This window comes from Euprymna scolopes, chromosome 13, assembly GCF_053919585.1.
Source record: "Euprymna scolopes isolate OS-2025 chromosome 13, ASM5391958v1, whole genome shotgun sequence".
Classification (NCBI taxonomy): Eukaryota; Metazoa; Mollusca; class Cephalopoda; order Sepiida; family Sepiolidae; genus Euprymna; species Euprymna scolopes.
This window is the reverse complement of record NC_136494.1, coordinates 144,761,905-144,781,984: the sequence shown is the minus strand read 5'-3', so window position 1 is coordinate 144,781,984 and position 20,080 is coordinate 144,761,905. Positions and strand designations below refer to the sequence as shown.

At 33.5% G+C, this 20,080-nt stretch overlaps 1 protein-coding gene across 7 annotated transcripts in view; it reads left to right on the top strand.

The window, feature by feature from the left end:
* The window catches only part of LOC145292215 (polycomb protein EED-like), a 103,697-nt gene that overhangs the window by 43,367 nt on the left and 40,250 nt on the right, over positions 1 to 20,080 (top strand). For 3 of the 7 annotated variants that reach the window (XM_080138535.1, XM_080138530.1, XM_080138532.1), the window contains exons 2-4: positions 14,364 to 14,510; positions 16,465 to 16,557; positions 19,310 to 19,375. In XM_080138535.1, the coding sequence (XP_079994661.1) occupies positions 14,364 to 14,510; positions 16,465 to 16,557; positions 19,310 to 19,375 (306 nt within the window). Of the gene's footprint in view, positions 1 to 1,476; positions 1,528 to 4,498; positions 4,576 to 14,363; positions 14,511 to 16,464; positions 16,558 to 19,309; positions 19,376 to 20,080 lie in introns of all 7 variants that reach the window. The other 4 variants (XM_080138529.1, XM_080138531.1, XM_080138534.1 and 1 more) reach the window with 3 other exon arrangements.

Genomic DNA, 20,080 nt, shown 5'->3' with positions numbered 1-20,080 from the left:
TTCTGTCTCCACATAAACTTGAAAAGATAACTGTTGAAAAGCTACTGATTGGTTGTGTTGTTTTTTTGTTTTTTTTTTATTCCAATAATTTCCCCAAAGATTGTTTGTTCCTTTGCCCCACATTGATTAGCGTCTTACATCAGATTACAGTCAAACCCGAGTGCATGACATCATGTCTCAGGCAAAGCCAAGCGGACGGTTAGTTACATCAGGTCCAAATTCTACACAAGTACTGTTAGTCACACAATTGGTATTTTCTTAATCAGTGTTGCCCTGGATGAATAATATCTAAAACAGATATTATTCATCCAGGGCAATGCTGATTAAAAAAATACCAATTGTGTGGATGTTTGTTTTGTAGTATTAACTGGACATATATACAGGCAACTGCCCTTTATAGAATAGACTAGTTGGGGGTGGGGCAAGTATTGCCGTCAAAAAAACAAAAAGAAAAGGGTGGAATCAGCCAGAAGCAAAACCGAAAGCAAAATTTTGTAAGTAAAAAAAAAAAAATATTGACATGTACCAGGCGCAAACTTGCATAACTCAAGTTAATAAGCGAACACATTATTGATGGGCCCACAAGGACAAATGTTATATATAACGTTGCAGATTTAGCTTTTTAAAACAGAACATAACAACGGTTAGCGCATGTGTGGTTTGCAAACCGTGTCAAAAGCAAGGTTTTTATCTCCCCCTCCCCTTCAAACAACATTTTTACACAAAATAATTAACGCTTTTTTCCAATTTTTCAATATTTTTTGTCAGAGATCACTCTTTCTAATAATGCTGTGTTTGTGCCTGCACGATGTGGATGACAAAAGTTTTTAAGACAAACCCACAGACATTTGCCGTTTATATAATAGAAGATAGAAGGCAACGTAAAAAGCTGCATCACAATTAAACGGATTGAGAATTATTACTTTTGATCCGGTGTGCTTATCGATGTCAGAAATTCTTGAACCTTTTTTAAAACTTGTTATTCAAAATTAAATGCCATTAAAAATAATATTTGAAACAAATGTTTCACCATTTTTAATATTCACTTTCCAGTTTTATATTTTCTCTTATTAGTCAACCAAACATGCATAAAAGCATCAAATCTTTGTACGTATTTTAGATATTCTTTATTTTGCAGAAAAAGCAGTTTTTTTTTTTTTTTTATTAAAATTGAAAAAAAAAAAAAGAAAGATAAATGTTCACTAATATATATTTTTACTTTAATAAGAATTTGTTTTTGTGTTTATTTATTTTAGTCAAACAGTTTTTAATCAATGTCGAAAGGAAACCTCGATTTTTAAATTGTGTATTATTGTGTTACTGTTTAAGAAGGCTAAAAAACTTTTTCGTTTGTTGGCTGTGTGGATAAAACCTTTGCATTTTTTTTTTCTTTCTGTATAAATAAACATTTTTCCAAAAAATCTTTTGAAAAAGCTCTTTTTATTTATATTTGGCCCCTCTTCTACATTGCTCTAGGTAGGATCAGAAGCTAGTGGGGAGCAGAGCAGGGAGCATACAAGCAGTAATGTGAGTAAAAAAAAATTTGGGGAAAAATATCAAGAAATTCACACCAAATTCTGTCTATTAATGGCAGTAATTATTTGATTGCATTTGAGGCAAGCTTATCGAAAGCATTATTAGGTTTCTTCCCTTATTTTTATAAGGCAAACTGTTTTTTGCTTCATATTTTTTATTTTTATAAGGCAAACTGTATTTCTGCTTCATATTTTTTATTTCATAAAACAAGATTTCTAATTTGGATTAATTGGACTACAGTTCTCACTTTGAGTTATTTCAACCGATGTTTCAACCGATGTAACGGCTGACCTTCTTTAGCTGTATCTTGTCGAACTTGGGGTATCTATGGAAGTTGTATTTAATTGATGAGGGTAGCATACTCTAGCTCCATCAGCCATGACCAGGTAGAAGTCTTAAATTTCTTTTTACAAGGAAGTCACGACTTATCAAGGCCTGAAAGCCACTAGAGGATAAGGGTTTATGAATGTGAGGTGGTAGTGTAATAATAATAGGTGTAAGTTGGGTAGAATGTTATCATTTAAGGGGACGGTCTAACAAGAACTTGTTTACATTGAACTTGAAGGCTACGATATTGTAGTCGGAAAAGACGCAGACCAGCGGAAGTGTTCTACAGGCGGGCAGTTTTAAGAAAGAACCTTTTGTTCATGGAATCTGCATTTAGATTTAGGCACAGATAGAGAATGGACGGAATTGGTGTATATTGGTTGTAGCTAGTCGAGTGATTTTTTGTGAAAGTTTGGCAAGGGGGAGGCTATAGATTGGAATCGAAGCATTTGCCATGAAAATAACAATAGAGTAGAGACAGGCTCAGAACATCAGGAAAAAGGTTGCATGGAAGAGAAAAGAGCATCACCTACTATGTTTTGAAACTGGTTTTGAACTCTTTCAAGGTAGGATAGGATGCACTGATCAGCTCCTGTCCAGATATGGCAACAGTACTCCATTTTAAGTCCAAATTGTATTCTTTATATCGCCCCCACTGATGATTTAATCTTCAACCCCCAAAAGAGTGTCACAACTGAATTTACCCACTACTTTATCCATTGCGTTATGGGTCATTGTGCGCAATTTTGACAGAAAGATTCCAGAAATCTACGAGATACTGAGAACAGTAGTCGAAATAATCCAAATTATTGTCATCTCAAAACTATTTTTTTCTCTTCTGCTTAACTAACATAGTTTAATAAAATAAAGTGTAAGCAAGATATATTTTATGCTATTGTTTTTTTTTTATGCTTTGAATAAATATTTATTTTAAAAAATATATTTGTAAAAATAAATACTTGAAAAAGAGTGAATAGCTTTGTTTCATTGTTTTTACACTTGATCTTTTTTGTGTTCCGGTCAAATAATAATGTATTATTCAAACAATATTTTTTTAATACATATTTTTATTCGGACTGTTCTTATTTATAATGTTATTTTCACAACATTTCAGCCGATGTACGACGTGCCTTCAATAAGTTTCCAGACTTTTTTCGTATGAACACTTTTATTGATAGTACACATATGAAACTGTTGTCCCTTTTGAAGTAATCTCCTCTGGTTACAATGCACTTGTTGTACTGATCCAACAACTTCTGAAGGTCTCATGGAAATCCTCTTGTGTGAGCCTGTCATTGACGCTCATCACAGCCTCTTTCATCTTCTCAATTGTCTCATAACGACAGCCTCTAAAGTTTTCCTTGAGCTTAGGGAATAACCAAAAGTCACAGGAAGCAAGACCAGAACTAGAGGGAGGATGAGAAATTGTCTTGATGTTCATCTTAGTCAAATAGTCCTTGGTAAGGATGGAGTTGTGGACTGAACTCTTTGGACAAACTTTGCACAGATCTTTCGCATCTTCAGTTCTTCATGTACAGTTCCCACACTGACATCAAACTGTGCATCTACTGTCTCGATAAACACACAACGATCCTTATCTATGAAATTTTTTATTTAGCCAATCAACTTTAGTGTTCCGACTTCATTACTCCTCCAACACCTCTCATCATCCCACAGATTCCCTGTCTTCTTTGAATCTCTTATGCCACTCAAAAACTGATGCCCAATTCATGCAAGATGGTCCAAAAGACGTCTGAAGCATTCCATATGTTTCTGTCATTTTTTCCAAATTCAAAACAATTTTATTGCATATTGTTTTTCTAAAGTGTCCTCACGTCCAGATTGCATTTCTGAAATTCACCGTCTGTGACAATGAGGCTTTAGTAGAGTGTATTCCAATTCCTGCTGTAGTTGTTCATTGAACCTGTAATAAAAAAAATCGGTCAGTCATCTCATACGATGTATAGTAATAAGATTCTGAATTTTCAAGAGTCTACAACAATTTTAAATGCCCATACAAAAAATTCCGGAAACTTCTTGAAGGTATCTTGTAACGTCAAACTTGTGAATTTGCAAAGAATTTCATACCTTTCTATTTAATCCACACGGTCAGCTTTCATCCCACCAGCCATGACCATAATTAAGTACTCTGTAATTATATTGTTGTATTGCATGCATCTAGGCAGGTTGAACATGCTCTCTCCAAAGGAGGGAATATAAATTCATAGGCGGTTCCCTGGTCGCATGTAATGTTTGGTGCATTTTTGATCTTCAGACAACCTGATCTGGTAGCACCAGATGTCCTAACAAGTATCGGGTATTACCACTCTGGGCCAAAGTGGACTTGGCAGCAATGGTAACTAAGGAGCAATTCCACATTCTCCACAGCCCTCCGTCATCACTGCACCTCTTTTAAAGTTATACCTACGACCATCATAATTGTCTTCTGAGTATAGCACTGATGATTGAACCTTCAATCCCCAGAAGAATGTCACAACTGAATTTTACCTTGTATTTGCACCACAGCTACTTTTGAACCAATCTAGTATGAGTTTTAGGAATCTTAAACTAATTCTTGTTTTTAGATGTACAATCTTACGACTTATCGCTATATATTACTATTTATTACTATTAGTGACCTGGCAAGGACACAGGGGAGACAACTGAAGCAGCAAATCTGAAGTTAGCTTGCAGGACACTATATATACAAATGTAAGCAAATTTGAGCATATTTTATTGGTTTTAAAATATAGTTTTGTTTTTTTTACCAATTGTCATAAAATTTTAACCATAGAAAAGTAAAATCTTTAAAAATCCTGCAAATTTTCATGTAGTTTCGTCCCATATAATTAAAGAGATGCGCATTTCAATATTCAATTTGGCTACCAGTATAGATATATCCATATATATATAGAGGGAGAGGGAGAGATATACCACCTTTTTTGAAAAATTTGTAAGTTCTAAATCTCAGCGATTATTGATCAGAATTTACAAATGAAGGTTCGTTGGAAAGGTAATGACCTGAATTGTGTAGTGGGCTATGTGACATTTGCATTTAACATTGCACATTAAGGGGATCATCCATCATCCAGAGTCTATTTTTGGCACTTTTTTACAGCCATAAAATGTTTCAATCATAGTCATTTGTTTTTCTAGTTTTGCATATTAATTACAAAATATCTGATATTTCCCCCAAACCTCTGGCCTTGATGGATGGGAGACTAATAGTTTCAAATAATCCGAAATAACAGCAAGGGGAGACTAGATTCTAAATATTTCTCATATGTTATATCTCTCCTCTTTGGTTTTCATATATAAAGTAAATTTCCCAATGTATAAGGATTATTTGATAGTGGAGATATTCATAATCGTACCCCATTCCCAACCTAGAGGTTTTGGAGAAATATATACTAGCAGGCCGCCCGGTGTTGCCCAATCGTATAATATGCATAAATATTATATTTTAATTCATGCAGAAACTAAGACATGCATGCGAGTCTGCTGTTTTTTCTAAACAGTTCAATTCTTGTAAGCAAAAATAAAATATACTAGAGCTAAGATCCACCAAAGACTATAGACGTTGAGTCAAGTCCAATAACCATTAGGCCAGCTTGACACGTTTTTAAAAAGTCTTTTCAAACCTACTTATTCATTAATGTAAGGAATCTGTCATTAACACATGCACATTCGTGAAACAGTTGATAAACACATCAAAATCCGATGACCCCAGCGTACCAAATTTTCAATTTTGACCCCCTTAGCAGCCCCTTTTTTCCAAATGAAAACCAATTAAAATGTTTTCCACATATCTGAATATCCTATATACCAAATTTCAAATCTGTAGATCAAACATTCGTTGAGTATATAGGTTGAGAAATGTCCTCACACATTCTCATTTTATATATATATATATATATATATATATATATATATATATATATATATGACGCGTCATTTGATACTTTTCACAAAAAAGAGGTTAAATGTTTGGAGCATAATGATACATTTTTTGAGCGTTTAAATGGAGTTAAATAATCGTCTAATGGACGAAATTTATTACCTATTTAAATACAATCTTAAAATATGATTCTAACAAAGTACAAACTTAACCAGATATAGTTATAAATCATGTAGAGGTCAGTACAGTGAATAACATAGAACAGAAAAAACACTTTATATTGGAGATATTGATGCATCCATGCTAAATAAAATTAACATAAATATACAAAATTAAATTTTTTAGATGTCCGACTTTGAACAACAAATGATGTTAGTGCTTCTTGATTTGCAAGTCTGGAAAAATCCAAACAAATCGAACATAATTAGAGAATTTAAAGAAAATCTATTGTCTGAAGTATCCACATTTCAACAGACATCAGATATTCAAACACTTCTTTTCATGTAAATATTTTGAATTCCGCAATGATTTTTTTGTGATTAGGTTCTCCTTGATATTTTACACATTTTACGTAAAAAATCTCAAAATTTCAACTTTTGGTGCTCGCGTCATTCTTCCACCAAATGTGTCATATTTAATATTGACTTTATTATTTATAATTAATGGTTCCCTGTACTAGGTTTGCGCGGTGATCGTCTTTCAGCATATGTGTTTCTCCTTTGAGTCATCTTGCCACCGTACTTTGTCTATAATTTTTACTTTGTCTCATGTTCGCCTTTGTATATTTTTTCTACACTTACATAGAATCGCGTACATGCAGTTCTTAGTCATAATTAATCGGCCGAAACGTTGGTAAAAAAATACTGAACATGAGAACAGTAGTCCGAATAATTCAAACAATACAGATGATCAATCAAAAAAATTAAAATATTTTTCTGAACACTTACACTCTCTGTCCATCAGCATTTGTGCTTTATTTTTCAACTAGAATTTGTCAACTGCTTTTTTTTATATTTTAGTAAGTCGCTTACAGTTGCTTTATTGTAAAAGACATTTAGAGCACAACTGTACGATCTCACATCTGCTATTTGTTATTTAGCGAATTAAGAATTGATAAATTTTTATTCTTACTCTAAAAATGTAGTTCATGCTGAAAATCCACTTGTTAAAAAAATAAAAAATCCTACTTATAGAAACTCTTAAATTTATTGTAATGTCGAATTTTTGGAATCAACTTGAGTTTACACAAGCTTGAAAAGTCCTTAAATTTTGACTTTTGCCTTGAAAAACTCTTCTTTCTATTATTACCTTGAAAATATGGAACATGTTCTTGAAAATCGTATTCGTATCCAGTAAAAATTTGTTGCAAAATTAAAAATAAAATCGAAATAAATACTAATCAATTATTTTTCAAGTATTTAATAAAAATACCATTAAAATATTTAATAAAAATACCATTAAAATATATTTTTTTAATATTGTAAATAAAATCTAAATACATTTTTCTGAAATCACATTATTGTGGCTACAAGAATTACATCACTTTATCAGAAAACTATCCGATGTTTTCCATATAACATCGGGTAGTTTCGCAATAAAGAAACGTAATTCTTGTATCTACAATACTGAAAATTCAAAATTTAAAAGTACAATGGGAAAATATTAGGCTTGGCCAAATATAAATGGGTCACGAATGTAAATATGATTGTCGACAAACATATTGTTTTGTATGAAAATGAATTTTCCTGTTTTCAATTATTAACTTTTTAATTATACCCCAATTAACCACGTCTGACAGCATAGATACAGCACTCTCTCTCTCGATACTAGTGCACAAGTACATGCATTTGGTGACTTCAATGTCCACAACACAGTAATTGGCTTGGATTCTCTACTTACACTGATGCAGCTGGTAGCATAACACATAGCTTCTCTATATCTCATTCCCTATCACAGACGGTTACGTTTCCGACACGTATTCCAGATCAGTAAGATCAACATGCCTCACTTCTAGATTTCTGACCACAGTTCCTAATGATCGTGTAATGAATGCCCATGCCCACTCAGAAATGCTGATCACGCTGTTATAATGGTAGAAATCGCCCTTAATTCTCGACCCAAAACTAAAAAGCTATTACTCAAAACGACAAGGTATTATAAGAAGGCTGACTGAGAGATTTCATCAGAGATCTCATCAGAGATAGCCCATGGGGAAATATCTTTTCTCTTCTCGCTGAACAGTGCGCAAATCAGACCACTGAATGGTTCAAAACGGCAATTGAAGCACACGTTCCCACATTGAAATTCTACAGCAAACCTCACTCTCCCCAATGATTTACTTCTACTTGTGCAGCTGCCATTGCTCAAAGGCAGTATGCATACCGCAGATTTAACCAACATAAGTCTAGTATAAACACATAAAAGTTTATAGAAGCTAGAAGTAATTGTAAGAAAGAAATAGCAACAGCTAAGAGAGAATTTACTGAAATCACTAGAAATGCATCGAAGCACAGAAATTAGGAACCCTTGATTTCTGGAAAATCTACAACAATGTAGTAAATAATGGGCAATCAACAATTCCTCTACTATCCAACAATCCAGAGGTTGTTTGCTCAGCAACCGAGAAGGCTAACATGCTTGCCAGTCGGTTTGCCTCAAACTCCACATCGGTCCCAGCAAACCTCTCCATCCCTGACTTTCCTTTACAAACAAACACCACACTAGATGATTTGAAAATCACCCCTTCTCAGGTGCATGATATCATAAAAACCTAGATACCTCAAAAGCAGATGGACCTGATCTCATTTTGGCTGTGCTATTGAAAAAAATGCTTTGTGAGGTTGCTCCAGTTCTCTCCTAATTGTACAACAAATGCCTAAACAAGTCTTGCTTTCCTGACTGCTGGAAGACTGCTTCTGTGGTACCAGTTTACAAGGATTTTGGCGAAAGAACTGACCCATTAAATTATCACTCCATTAGCCTCCTTCTGCTCTTCTCCAAAATATTTCAGTCCATAATTAACCAAGTTCTAGTCCATCACCTTACAGCTGCTAAACTTCTGACCCATCAATAATATGGATTTAGGCAAACCCGTTCTACAGCAGATATCCTAACTAATCTCCGAACATATATACCATATACTGGACAAAGCATAGGAGAGTGGAGCGGTAGCCCTTGATATATCTAAGGCTTTTGACAGGGTATGACACGATGGTCTTCTCAGGAAAATCAGATCATACGGTAACATTGGACAAATACTTAACATAATTAAATCCTTCTTAAATAAGAGAAAAATCCAGGTTGTCCTCGAGGGTCGTACATCTAAACAATAAATATAATATAATAAATATAAATGTGGGTGTACCTCGGGGGGGGGGGGGTCTATCCTTGGACCTTTATTATTCTTGATATTCATAAATGACCTCTGATAAAATTGTTTCTGGAATGGGTATATTTGCTGATGACACCATGCTCTATAACAAGCACGAGGGGAAAGGAAATGGCAGAAACACTGGAGGAAGACCTCCAATCTGTAGTGGAATGGGGACAAAAATGGATAGTCACATTCAATGTTGCTAAGACTAAGCTTGTTTCCTTTAATAATTACAAGAAACCTTTTCTACCACCAATACATTACCTGAAAGTACTTCTTTTAAACTTCTCGGCTTAACGTTTACAGGGAACATGAGTTAGGACAGATACATTGAGAGCATTGCCAGGACCGCTGCGAAGAAGGCAGACTTTCTCTACCATGCCTTATGCTTGAAAGTATCCTGTACCTCTACAAGGCCACCATTCGTCCATGTGTGGAGTATTGTTTTCATATTTGGGCTGGTGCATCTGCTACTAGTCTCTCACTCCTGGACAAGGTTCAAAAAAGTCGCCAGCCTGATAGGTCCTGAACTGTCATCTAAGTTTCAGACTCTGCGCCATTGATAAAATGTTGCTTCTCTCTGCCTGTTCTACAAGTATTTTAATGGTGAATGCTCTGACGAACTACAAGCCCTTGTACCCCCACGATGTAAATACCCTCAACAAACCCTACAAGCAGCAAAATCCCACCTCTACACAATAGAGATCCCTAGATGTAAGAAAGCTTTCTACTCTAATAGTTTCTTCCCCAAAACTGCTGGATTTTGGAACTCCCTTCTGGGTTCCTGCTTTCCCTACTGTACTGACATGCAGAAGTTCAAGTGTAATATTAACAGACATCTTGCTGCTGTATAGTATTCCTGCAACTTATGTCCCCGATAGTAGCCCACTGCATTAAAATAGCACTGTACCTTGTTTGGGGTGAAAATGGAATTTAAAAATAATAAAGAAATACCAAAGTTCCTTTGAAAACTTGTATTTTGTCTGGAGAAGGCCTTGAAAAACTTTAAAAAGCTTTAAAAATAGACATTGAAAATCTGTACAAACCATGTTTAATTTCCTGTCACAGTTTTAATCTCATTTAATTAACAATACGCATGAAAATCTCATTTAATTAGCAATACGCATGAAAAATGAAATGGCTTAAAATATCTCAATAATAGCATAAATAGAAAGAGTTTGATGAGCTAAAAAAAAATTTTTACATTAATAAAAAAATCTGACTAAAAATAAGTTATGACTTATTTTTGTGCGTGGCATGTTTGGATATTTTTCTCTTAAAGACCATATGCATTTTATGTTTTTGGCACTATTTTTACAGTTAAAAATGTTCTATCTTCGTTAAAACACAAGATTAAGTGATCCAAAAAAAGAAAAGACTTAAATTTCATAATCTTGAATGTTAAGGCTTAGATTTTGAATATTAAATTACTTTACATTTGCAAACATAATTGTTCGTTCTTTCAGAAGATTGACTTTTGCATTTTCATGTTTCTAATTTCTTAATTCAATAAATTTATCCAGTAAAATATAAAGAGTGTTTAATAGAGGCAGCAAACCTTAAATTATAATAAATCGTAGAAAACTATTTTTATTATACAAATATATGGTTTATTCTATAAAGTTTTGGCATTTGTAATTTAAATGCAATTTTAGATATATGGCCTACATGTATATGGTGTAATCTAGATTTTCACAACTGTACGCATTAAATTAGATGGTGTTTTAGCAATAACGCACTGAATATTGTCTTCCAAGTGGTCTATTGTATCTGATTTATCAGCATAGACATGGGACTTTACATATCTCCAAAGAAAATAATCTAATGAAGTTAAATTGCATGAACAAGATTGTCAGTCGATAGGCCCATTTCTTGACATTATTCGTTCATCAAATGTTAACAAAATAAATTTGCACAATTTTCAAGTGTTGCTCGCATGTCAGTCTCTTCATCATGAATTGCCAAACCAAGCTGAATTCAGAATAACTGATAGTTGCCAAATCTACAATTATGGAAAATAGAATTGTCAATTTAAAGTTCAACTTTTACAAAAAAAAAAAAAAAAGGAAATCATCCTAAAGAAATACTGTTCCTATTTACTTGCCTGCCCACGAGGGCAGAGTTAGACACAAGGTCAGTTTTCATGTGGGGCAAATCCAGCTCCTCAAAAAAGGAGCACGCCGGATAGTAAAAAATGTAAATTGTCTCAGTCATGAAGGATTTCTCCTCCACTGACTGAGGAAAGAAAAGGTGAAGTGTAGCATCAGAACAGATACTACACTGTGATCTTGGATCTGGAGAAATAATGTTACTCTATCTTATTTACAACTAAAAACACGTTTCGCATTAACCTTTTCCTCTGCCCCCGATATGAGATTCTACTTTTTTTTAGATGAGTATGTGTAAATAACCTAAAAAAAACTCGGCTGCAAAAAGAAAAAAAAAAATTAACTATTTTAGGATTTAGATTAAGAGATCAGTTTTGCATTCAAGTTTAACATAAAATAACCCTGTATATCCATGCTAGCATTTCAGGGCAGTTAAGCCATTTTTTTCTCTGAGGTAAGTCCTGTTTTTTATTTTTTTATTTTTTGTTAGTATTTGGTTTGTTTGAGGGTGGGGGGGTCTGCTTTTTTAAAACGATTTTGTGATTGGTTATGTTGAGGATTACCACTTGGACTTAAGGTTATGGGATTTTTTTTGGTGGGGAAGGGATCTTATCACTCAGATGCGAGGTTAGTGATGGTGAGTATAATTTTTATTGTACTAATTTTTCAGCATGTAAAAAAACAATTGCCCTAAAAAATTAGAATGACCTGAAAATAGGGGATCATATCCCATGACATTTATATGCGAAACTGAACCCCCACCTCCTCTCAAACACACTTAAATTAAAAAAAAAAAAATTGGTTGTATCAAGATTTTTACGGTGTTAACAGTTAATCGCATAAAAAAAGAATCTTTTTAATTAGTGGTTAGAAATTAATTTTAAAGTACAGTTTTTTTTCTTGGAAGTCACTACTTATCAAAGACCAAAGGCCACTCGAGGATAAGGGTTAATGAATATAAGGTGATAGTGTAATAATTGTTAATGATGTAAATTGGGTAGAATTTTAATTATTTATGAGGACGGCTCAACAAGAACTTGTTTACATTGGATTTGAAGGTTACCATGTTGTATTCAACCGGGAATCAGGACAGTGGAACAGTGTTCCACATGCGGGCAGTTCTGGGAAAGAAACTTTGTTCATGGAATCTGCATTTAGATTTAGGCACAGATAGAGAGTGGGGGAAATTGTTTTTGTGGTTAAAGTTTAAAAGGTTGAGTAAACCTAAGAAAATTTGTACATTTTGAGAAAGCCACTATTTTCTAAAAGTACCACGAACGCGTCAATTTTTTAACAGTTTAAAGAATTTTTTTTCAAAAGTAAAATATTTTCTGGTCATAGAATAGCTTTAATTCAACATCTACGGACATTATTGATCTTCATATTCTCAATTCTCCAAAATTTTTCTGGAATACAAATCGTCAATCTTGTTTACAGTAATGCTGCTGCTACTATAACTATTACTACTGATACTGAACAACTATTACTACTGATACTGAACAAAACAAATTAACTGAAATGGAAACAATATTAGAATCTCAAGAATTTTATACATAAGGTAATTAAAAACTGCTAGTATAAAAAGATAAAACAACATACAATTATAATTTTAATGAATAAAAATGGTAAAAAATTGATTTGTCAGCTCAAGTACAAAATATATTCAATGTTTGATACGCATCAAAGTGTTATCTCAAACATGATAAAAAAAGTTATTTTTTGTACTCTCCACCATAATTAAGATCTTTGTCTCTATTAATTGGTTTCTAAATTTCATGATGAAATTCCTTCAAGAGAAACGGTAGCAAACCTTTAAAAAGCACCCTGGTTGGTCACATAAATGAAAATGACCCATTAGTAGTGTTAAGTTTTATCATTTTACTTGCCTTAAACTCTTAAAATCTAATATATTGATTATTATTTATTAAAGTATATGAATTTTGAACAAAATGCTAGTATTTTGATAACTTAAATTCCTTGGTTTATAAAATATGACTATTTTAGTAAAAAAAATGCCCCCCCCCCCTTGAAATCTGAAAGCATTTTTATGGTCGGTGGTGTTTTGCTACATTGAAATCAGGGTCAGTAAATTTCTGAGTAGAGGGTTTCATGCTTCCTAAGGGAGAGGGTTTCTTTAAAAAGTGGGTTCTTGTCTAAAATTCCTGCTATATTAAAAAACAAATAACGAAAAATCTGTATGATGTATATATCCATGATGAAATGAAAATATCATATTCCTAAAGTCACATGAATTGATCAAGTAGTTTTATTTTTATAAAGAAAATCTTTTTAAAGTGCTTAATGGTAAATTGTAGGCATTACAACATAACTTTTGTATAAATCATTGTTGAGTTACCTCCCTTGTTTGTTCTCCCAAAATGGCAGGTGAAACAGTCACTCCTTGGATGCTCATAAATTTTTATCTTATTTAAAAATAACACTACTTGATTTATTTACATGATTTTTGTGATATGCTATCTCATGCATTCTTTCAATATGGCGATACCGTCAAACTCTCGTTGTGCACACATCTCCCAATACTGTCAAGATTTAATTTTCTTCTCGGAATCTTAGAATTATGACTCACATTACACTTCCATCATATCATTGTCATATCAGGCTGTCTGAAGATAGTAACATTTTGACCTAAAATGCATCAAGCATTATTGTTTTTTTTTTCTTTTCCTTTGCAAAACTCAATCATGTTCTGCAAAGTCAAAGTCAAAAACAATTTTCCTGTACAAAAACAAAAGTGCGAACCAAACACCATGAATGAAGATATAGCAAACTTGAAACATAAAAATGTTTTCCAAAAAAGGCTGATAGGCTGTACAACAAAACAGCCAATCAATTCTTATATTTATTCTTCATGCAACACATGTCCTCAACCCTTACCAGCCAGGTTTTGCTATCGTACATTATTATGTCGTGTAATGCAAGATTATAAGTGGGCACACCATTTAGTATTAGTTCACACATCAGCTGAAGATTGGCACGGACAAAAATTGGAATCTGTTCAAGTTTAATTGTAAATAATAAAAACGGAAGCTAGCAAGAAAACAAAAAAAAATGATGCTTTTCTGTTTCTTTAAATATTTTTTATTTTTTTCATTTTCATCAGGATGACATGTCAAGTACAACAAGTGCCACGATTGAAGATAACCTCCGCAGTGAAACCCCACCACAGAATAACACCCGGAGATTTGGCCGGGGTAAAAACCGTTTTCGAAAATCTAAGTTGCAGTACAAGTGTGTCAACTATCTCAAGGTAGCCTGCCATTTTTTTTTTTTTGTTGTATTTTTTCTTTGCTTTCATTTGAAAATAGATTTATTTAAAGTTTGAATGTAGACTTGCAAACTGTAATTGTACTAAAGAAAAACCTATTAATAATTTTAGTGAAATTTGAACATTGAAATATTGAATTTCAAATGAAACCAATAATATCTACTGAATTATCATGTCACAGTAATGAACATATCCAAAAATTATGAAAAACGATTAGGTAGAAAATAGCGAAAACAGTTTTTGAAGACAAATTAGCAAAAATTTTGTTTTTCAAAAAAAACCCCAACAAACTGGAGAGTTTAAATCATAATAAAAGGGAGGTAAATATTTTCTAAAAACTAAAAATCTTTTGCCAATTTAGCAAAACTTAATTTTTGCTGTCTTTGAAAACTGCTCACAATTCAGTAGATACCATTTGTGTCACTTGAAATTCAATATTTCAATTTTCGAATTTTCCTACTATAATGAAGAAGAACCAAATAATATTCATTTCATAGTTAGTGTTTTAATATATATATATATATATATAGTTAGATATGGCATAATCACGTTAATACACCAGTTTCCGCTAGATCACTGTAAAAAAAACATGTTGAGAGTTTTAAACACCTATAAAAATTTGACTCGGATCCCCGTTCGAAAAGTGAGGACACAGCTGAAAACAATTTGACTCATAAAATTTGTTTAAAAAAAAATAGGGTGCATATTTAGAATTACACTTTTTTAAAAACAAAAGAAAAATATTTATGGTGCATATACTCTTCATATAACGAAGATGTCATATTCCAAAAATCATATGAATTTATCAAGTATTTTTTTTACATTTCAATTTAGAAAATCAAATTTTACGATTTTTAGCAATTAAGTATTTTTGGCAGCTATTGATGACCTCTTACTTATGGAGAAATAGGTAAATCTCATTAGTCGAATTAAGTTGTCCACCTTTGAAGTATAATGCAGTCTAAAAAATATGGTGCCTATTGCCTGTCTTATTTGGCCTGTCATAAAATTTGATTTTCTTAAATAAAAAAAAATACCTGATCAGTTTATGTAATTATTTTTTGGAATATGACACCTTCATTTTGTGGCAGGTACATGCATCATAATTATTTTTTGGTTGGCCGACAAAAGGAGGGTGGACATTTACCCTTGTCCGTTCGTCTGTCTACACTTTTCTCAATAACTACGCCGTGGAAGTTTTAAAAATTTTGCACAAACATTAAACATGATATGAGTAAAAAAGTAACAATGGATTTTCCGGGAAAACTCCGGTTGCCCCCTTAGGGGTACCTTCCAGGTTAAAATGGCTAAAATTGACACTTTTTTGCTTATTAAAAACATTGATGCCTTGTATTTTTATAAAACTTTCTGAAAAGTTGTAACTAACTGATTTCTATGTAATTTTGTCTGTCTATACTTCACAATAACTCTTGGGTGTGCCCCAGAGGCTCTTTTAGGGCTAATAAAAATACTCCATTTTTGGGACTATTTAACCATATTTGTCCACAATTTTCTGGGTTTGTCTATTTAGCAGTTTTGCATGGTGCTTAACTCAAATTTAAATATGTTAAGGCCTTGGGGACTTATGGGGCTAAATGGGGAGGGGTAAATGATGGACTTAATCATTTCTTTTTTTTGCATTGTGCAGAACTCAAATTTACATATGTTAAAACTGCATTGTTTGTTCATTTTCAACAGGATTTAACGTCCTCTGGGGACTTTTTAGGCTAAATGGGGAGGAGGGGGGGTTCTTTTCTAGAACTGCCCGTCTGTGGAACACAGTACCATGGGGCTGCTTCCATGTGAGAAAAAATATGCATTTTTCTTTAATAATAAAAAGAATCATTTTCTTTACAACTGTTTTTGTAATTTTCCAAGAATTTGTGACATTGTGCGAATGTTTTTTTATTGAATTTTTAATTTTTTTGTTTTCTAGGAAGATCACGTTCAGCCAATATTTGGTGTTCAAGTGAACCATAATCACAAAGAGGGTGACAGCATTATTTTTGCTACTGTCGGCAGCAATCGGGTGAGTCTTTTATTTTAAGACATACAAAGCTATGATTGGTCCAAAAATTTAGAGATGAGGGAATTTTGATATAGCATCAGCTCAAAATCAACGCAATCTAGACCAGGAGTCTCCAAACTACAGTCCGCAGGCCAGATCCGACCACCCAAAGAAAATATAAGGAGCTAGTACTATGTTTAAAATTAGTCTAAAGTGCATCAAGTCATCTGATTCTAGTTTAGATTCCCTAGTCACGGGGAGGGTGTTACGAATATAGACTCCAAGTTTGTGCACGTGTCTCAGTCCTTATGACAAAATGGAAGATAACCAGACATGTTAAAGATATTAGAGGGGATGGAGGAGTGCAAGTTAGTTTCACTTAGCACAAAGATATCCGGAGAGTTTACTAAAAGAAATGATTCTACATCATCTAAGTTAGTTCCAAGTCCGCGGATATTTGTAAATGTTAACCTCAAGGGAAGAGGCGAATAATTTCCTATTAGGGTGAAAGGTGCTAGACAAAATGGATGTGCATAGCCACTATCATGCAACACAAGTAGACCATCAGCCGACTCCTCAGCCACAAGAATGTGCCCACCGGAGTGCAGGGTTCCTTTCCATGCACAATATGGCACTACAAACATCCCGATATTATATAACTGATGATAGAGCAGCCGCTCTAAGCGCTACCAAAGAGTTAGGGTTTCTGTACTGTCAGTCAGAATACAGCAGCCAGACAAACTGTCATACCAGTACCCTCAAACCTGTTAGATAAGCATGGCCCAGTCCAATGATGTTAGCATGCACAGTAAACAAACACCCCCAAAATGCCCAGGTTTAGGGAAGGGAGTGAGGCGGATGTGGGGCACTGCATTCATTGTCCTCGTTAGAATACAAGGCTCAGCACTAGGCATCTTTAATGAGTTCCTGTGATCGCACCTCTGCTCCTGGCTAATAGGCAAAGAAGGAGTATGGAAGCCAGGCGATAGGCAGAGCCTATCTACTCCTTATTTCTTTTTCTGCATAAGTTTAAAAAATGTGCGAACAAATACAAATTAAAATCTAAAATGACTTTACTGTATCCCTGGCAACACCTGATAAGTACAACTAGTGGAGGTAATAAGTTTAATAAAATGTTCTATATTTTTCATAATTGTCACGTCATCACCAATGTAGATTCAAGCTATTAAGAAGTCATTGTAAAATCGAACAAACAATAAAAATGAAGATAACTACTTCTAATGCAATAGTGAAATGATAATTACAAACTTTTACGCAAAAATAAAATTTTTAACGCAGATTTTTTTAAGAAAAGAAAAACACAGTGAATATGAAGTGGTTATAAAAGAAGGGAAGAAAATAGTTTTTGTTTTGTTGCAGTCAAGATTTGCATGCTTTTATATGACCTATGATAACCACAGTTATACACACACGCGCACATATAAACTCATGGACAAACATTCACTATACAAAGAATCTGTATCACAAATGTCAGAAAGTTAAAATCAAAGAAATAAATATAATTTTATAATTGTGTTACTTTCTTTTTTTAGTTTTGCGCTTAATTTTTTTATGGAAGTCTCTAGACAATAACAACAACACTAACAGAATTTACAAATAAAACCAATTTTGCACCAAACTTATGATTCAAGGTACATTATTCCTTATTTTTTTAAAGACATAATGCTACACCATAAAAAGTACACGATATTTTATTACAATTTCTTTGTAAGGCATTTCTAATTCTGAACTGATACTGCACTCTGATTGAAAGCTGATGTGTCAAAATTTGTCAATTTGATCTTGAGTAGTTCATGCATACGTCACTGATCTTTAGATTCAAATACAGAAATATTGCGTCAGATTTGTTGATTGGCACTATGACTAGAGGCAGTCATACAATTCTCTGATCCTGCACTTTATTTGATCGTAAGGAAATTGTATAACTAGACTAATCTTGATACTGTCTCGATTATTCAGGAGTTGACATGATGGGAGTGATCTTATGGGTCACACATTAAGAGATGAATATTTTGGCCAGATCATTGGCAAATTGATGCTGGGTTTTTATAGTGGAATCTCCATTTGTAGATTTGTTATTTATTAATAATTATGACATTTTTATTCAAATATATTGTCTAGTTATTATCTTAAGTACATTATTCTGGCAGAAAGAGAGCTCACATTTTGACATCCAACTCTCCTCATTTCTAAATGAATTCTTTGGTTCATCATCACTAAATTCAGTTTAACGTAATTTTTTAAAAAATGCTGATATGTTTTGGACATGCATTTCATTTTCTTTCTTCTGTTTACATATTCCCATTCCTTTCACTTTTAAACTCTTATCTAGTGACAGAGTTAAGGTATGTGAAAAAATTAGTGTATTATATATAAGTATTTCGGCCATTATTGTGAGCAGATGGTGAGCTTTGCACTGCATTGGTTTCGCCATAGTCCAAAATGAAAGACATAGTTTTAGGATGCAATAAAAAGATATTTTATTTTTTTTAAAATACAAAGTTAGGTTAGAATCATTCGATGTGGCAGATTGGTATTTAACATCTTTTTGTAAAGATAATCCAGTTTTAATCCTAAAATTATGGAGCTCATATATGGAATCTGTTGTATTAATTCTTGTTATTTATGAATTTTTTTTTAAATTGGTGATTTTGCTTCGGCATTTCATCGCTGTAAAAATGTTGAGAGGCAGTGAAAATCCAGCAAAAAAAAACAAAAAAAAAAAAAAACAATTTTTTTTTTCTTCTTGTAGGTGGCCGTTTATGAATGTCAAGAAAATGGCAAAATCAAATTGGTTCAAGCTTATGCAGATCCATCGGTATCCTTTTTAAGGAATTTTTTTTTTTTTTTTTAAAGGAGTCACCACTTATCAAGACCCAGAGGCCATTTGAGGATAAGAGCTAATGAGTGTACGGTAGTCAATGGGACAATATCAAAGTTATCGTTAGTAGTGGAAATTTGATAAATTGGATTACTTAAGGGGACGGTTCATCAAGAATTTGTTTACGTTGGACTTGAAGACGACCATATTGTAGTCAGCTGGAAATCAGAGAATTGGAAGAGTTCCACACGCGTGCAGTTCTAAGAAAGAAACTTTGTTCATGGAATCTGTTCAGGTGAAGGCACAGATAAAGAGTGGGGGAAATTATTGATAGTGGTTTCAGCTAGACAAGTGTTTTTTGTGAAAGTTTGGCAAGGGAGGAACCATAGATTGGAGCTCAGAAGCACTTGTCATGAAAATAATGATAAAGCAGAGACAGGCTCGCAACATCTCTTCTGTGGGAAAGAGGTTGCAGGGAAGAGAAAAGAGTATTCCCCACTAGGTTACGAAGTCTATTTTGAACTCTGCTCAGATGTGGCAACAGTACTCCATCCTAGGATGTATTAGTGTCTTATACAGGTAGAGAATTGCATCAGCAGTGAGACTGGAGCGGTAGAACAATCCCACCATTTTTCCAGCTATCTTGGCAACGGATTAGATGTACATGTTACATTTCAGGTCTGGAGTAAAGGTCAGACCCAG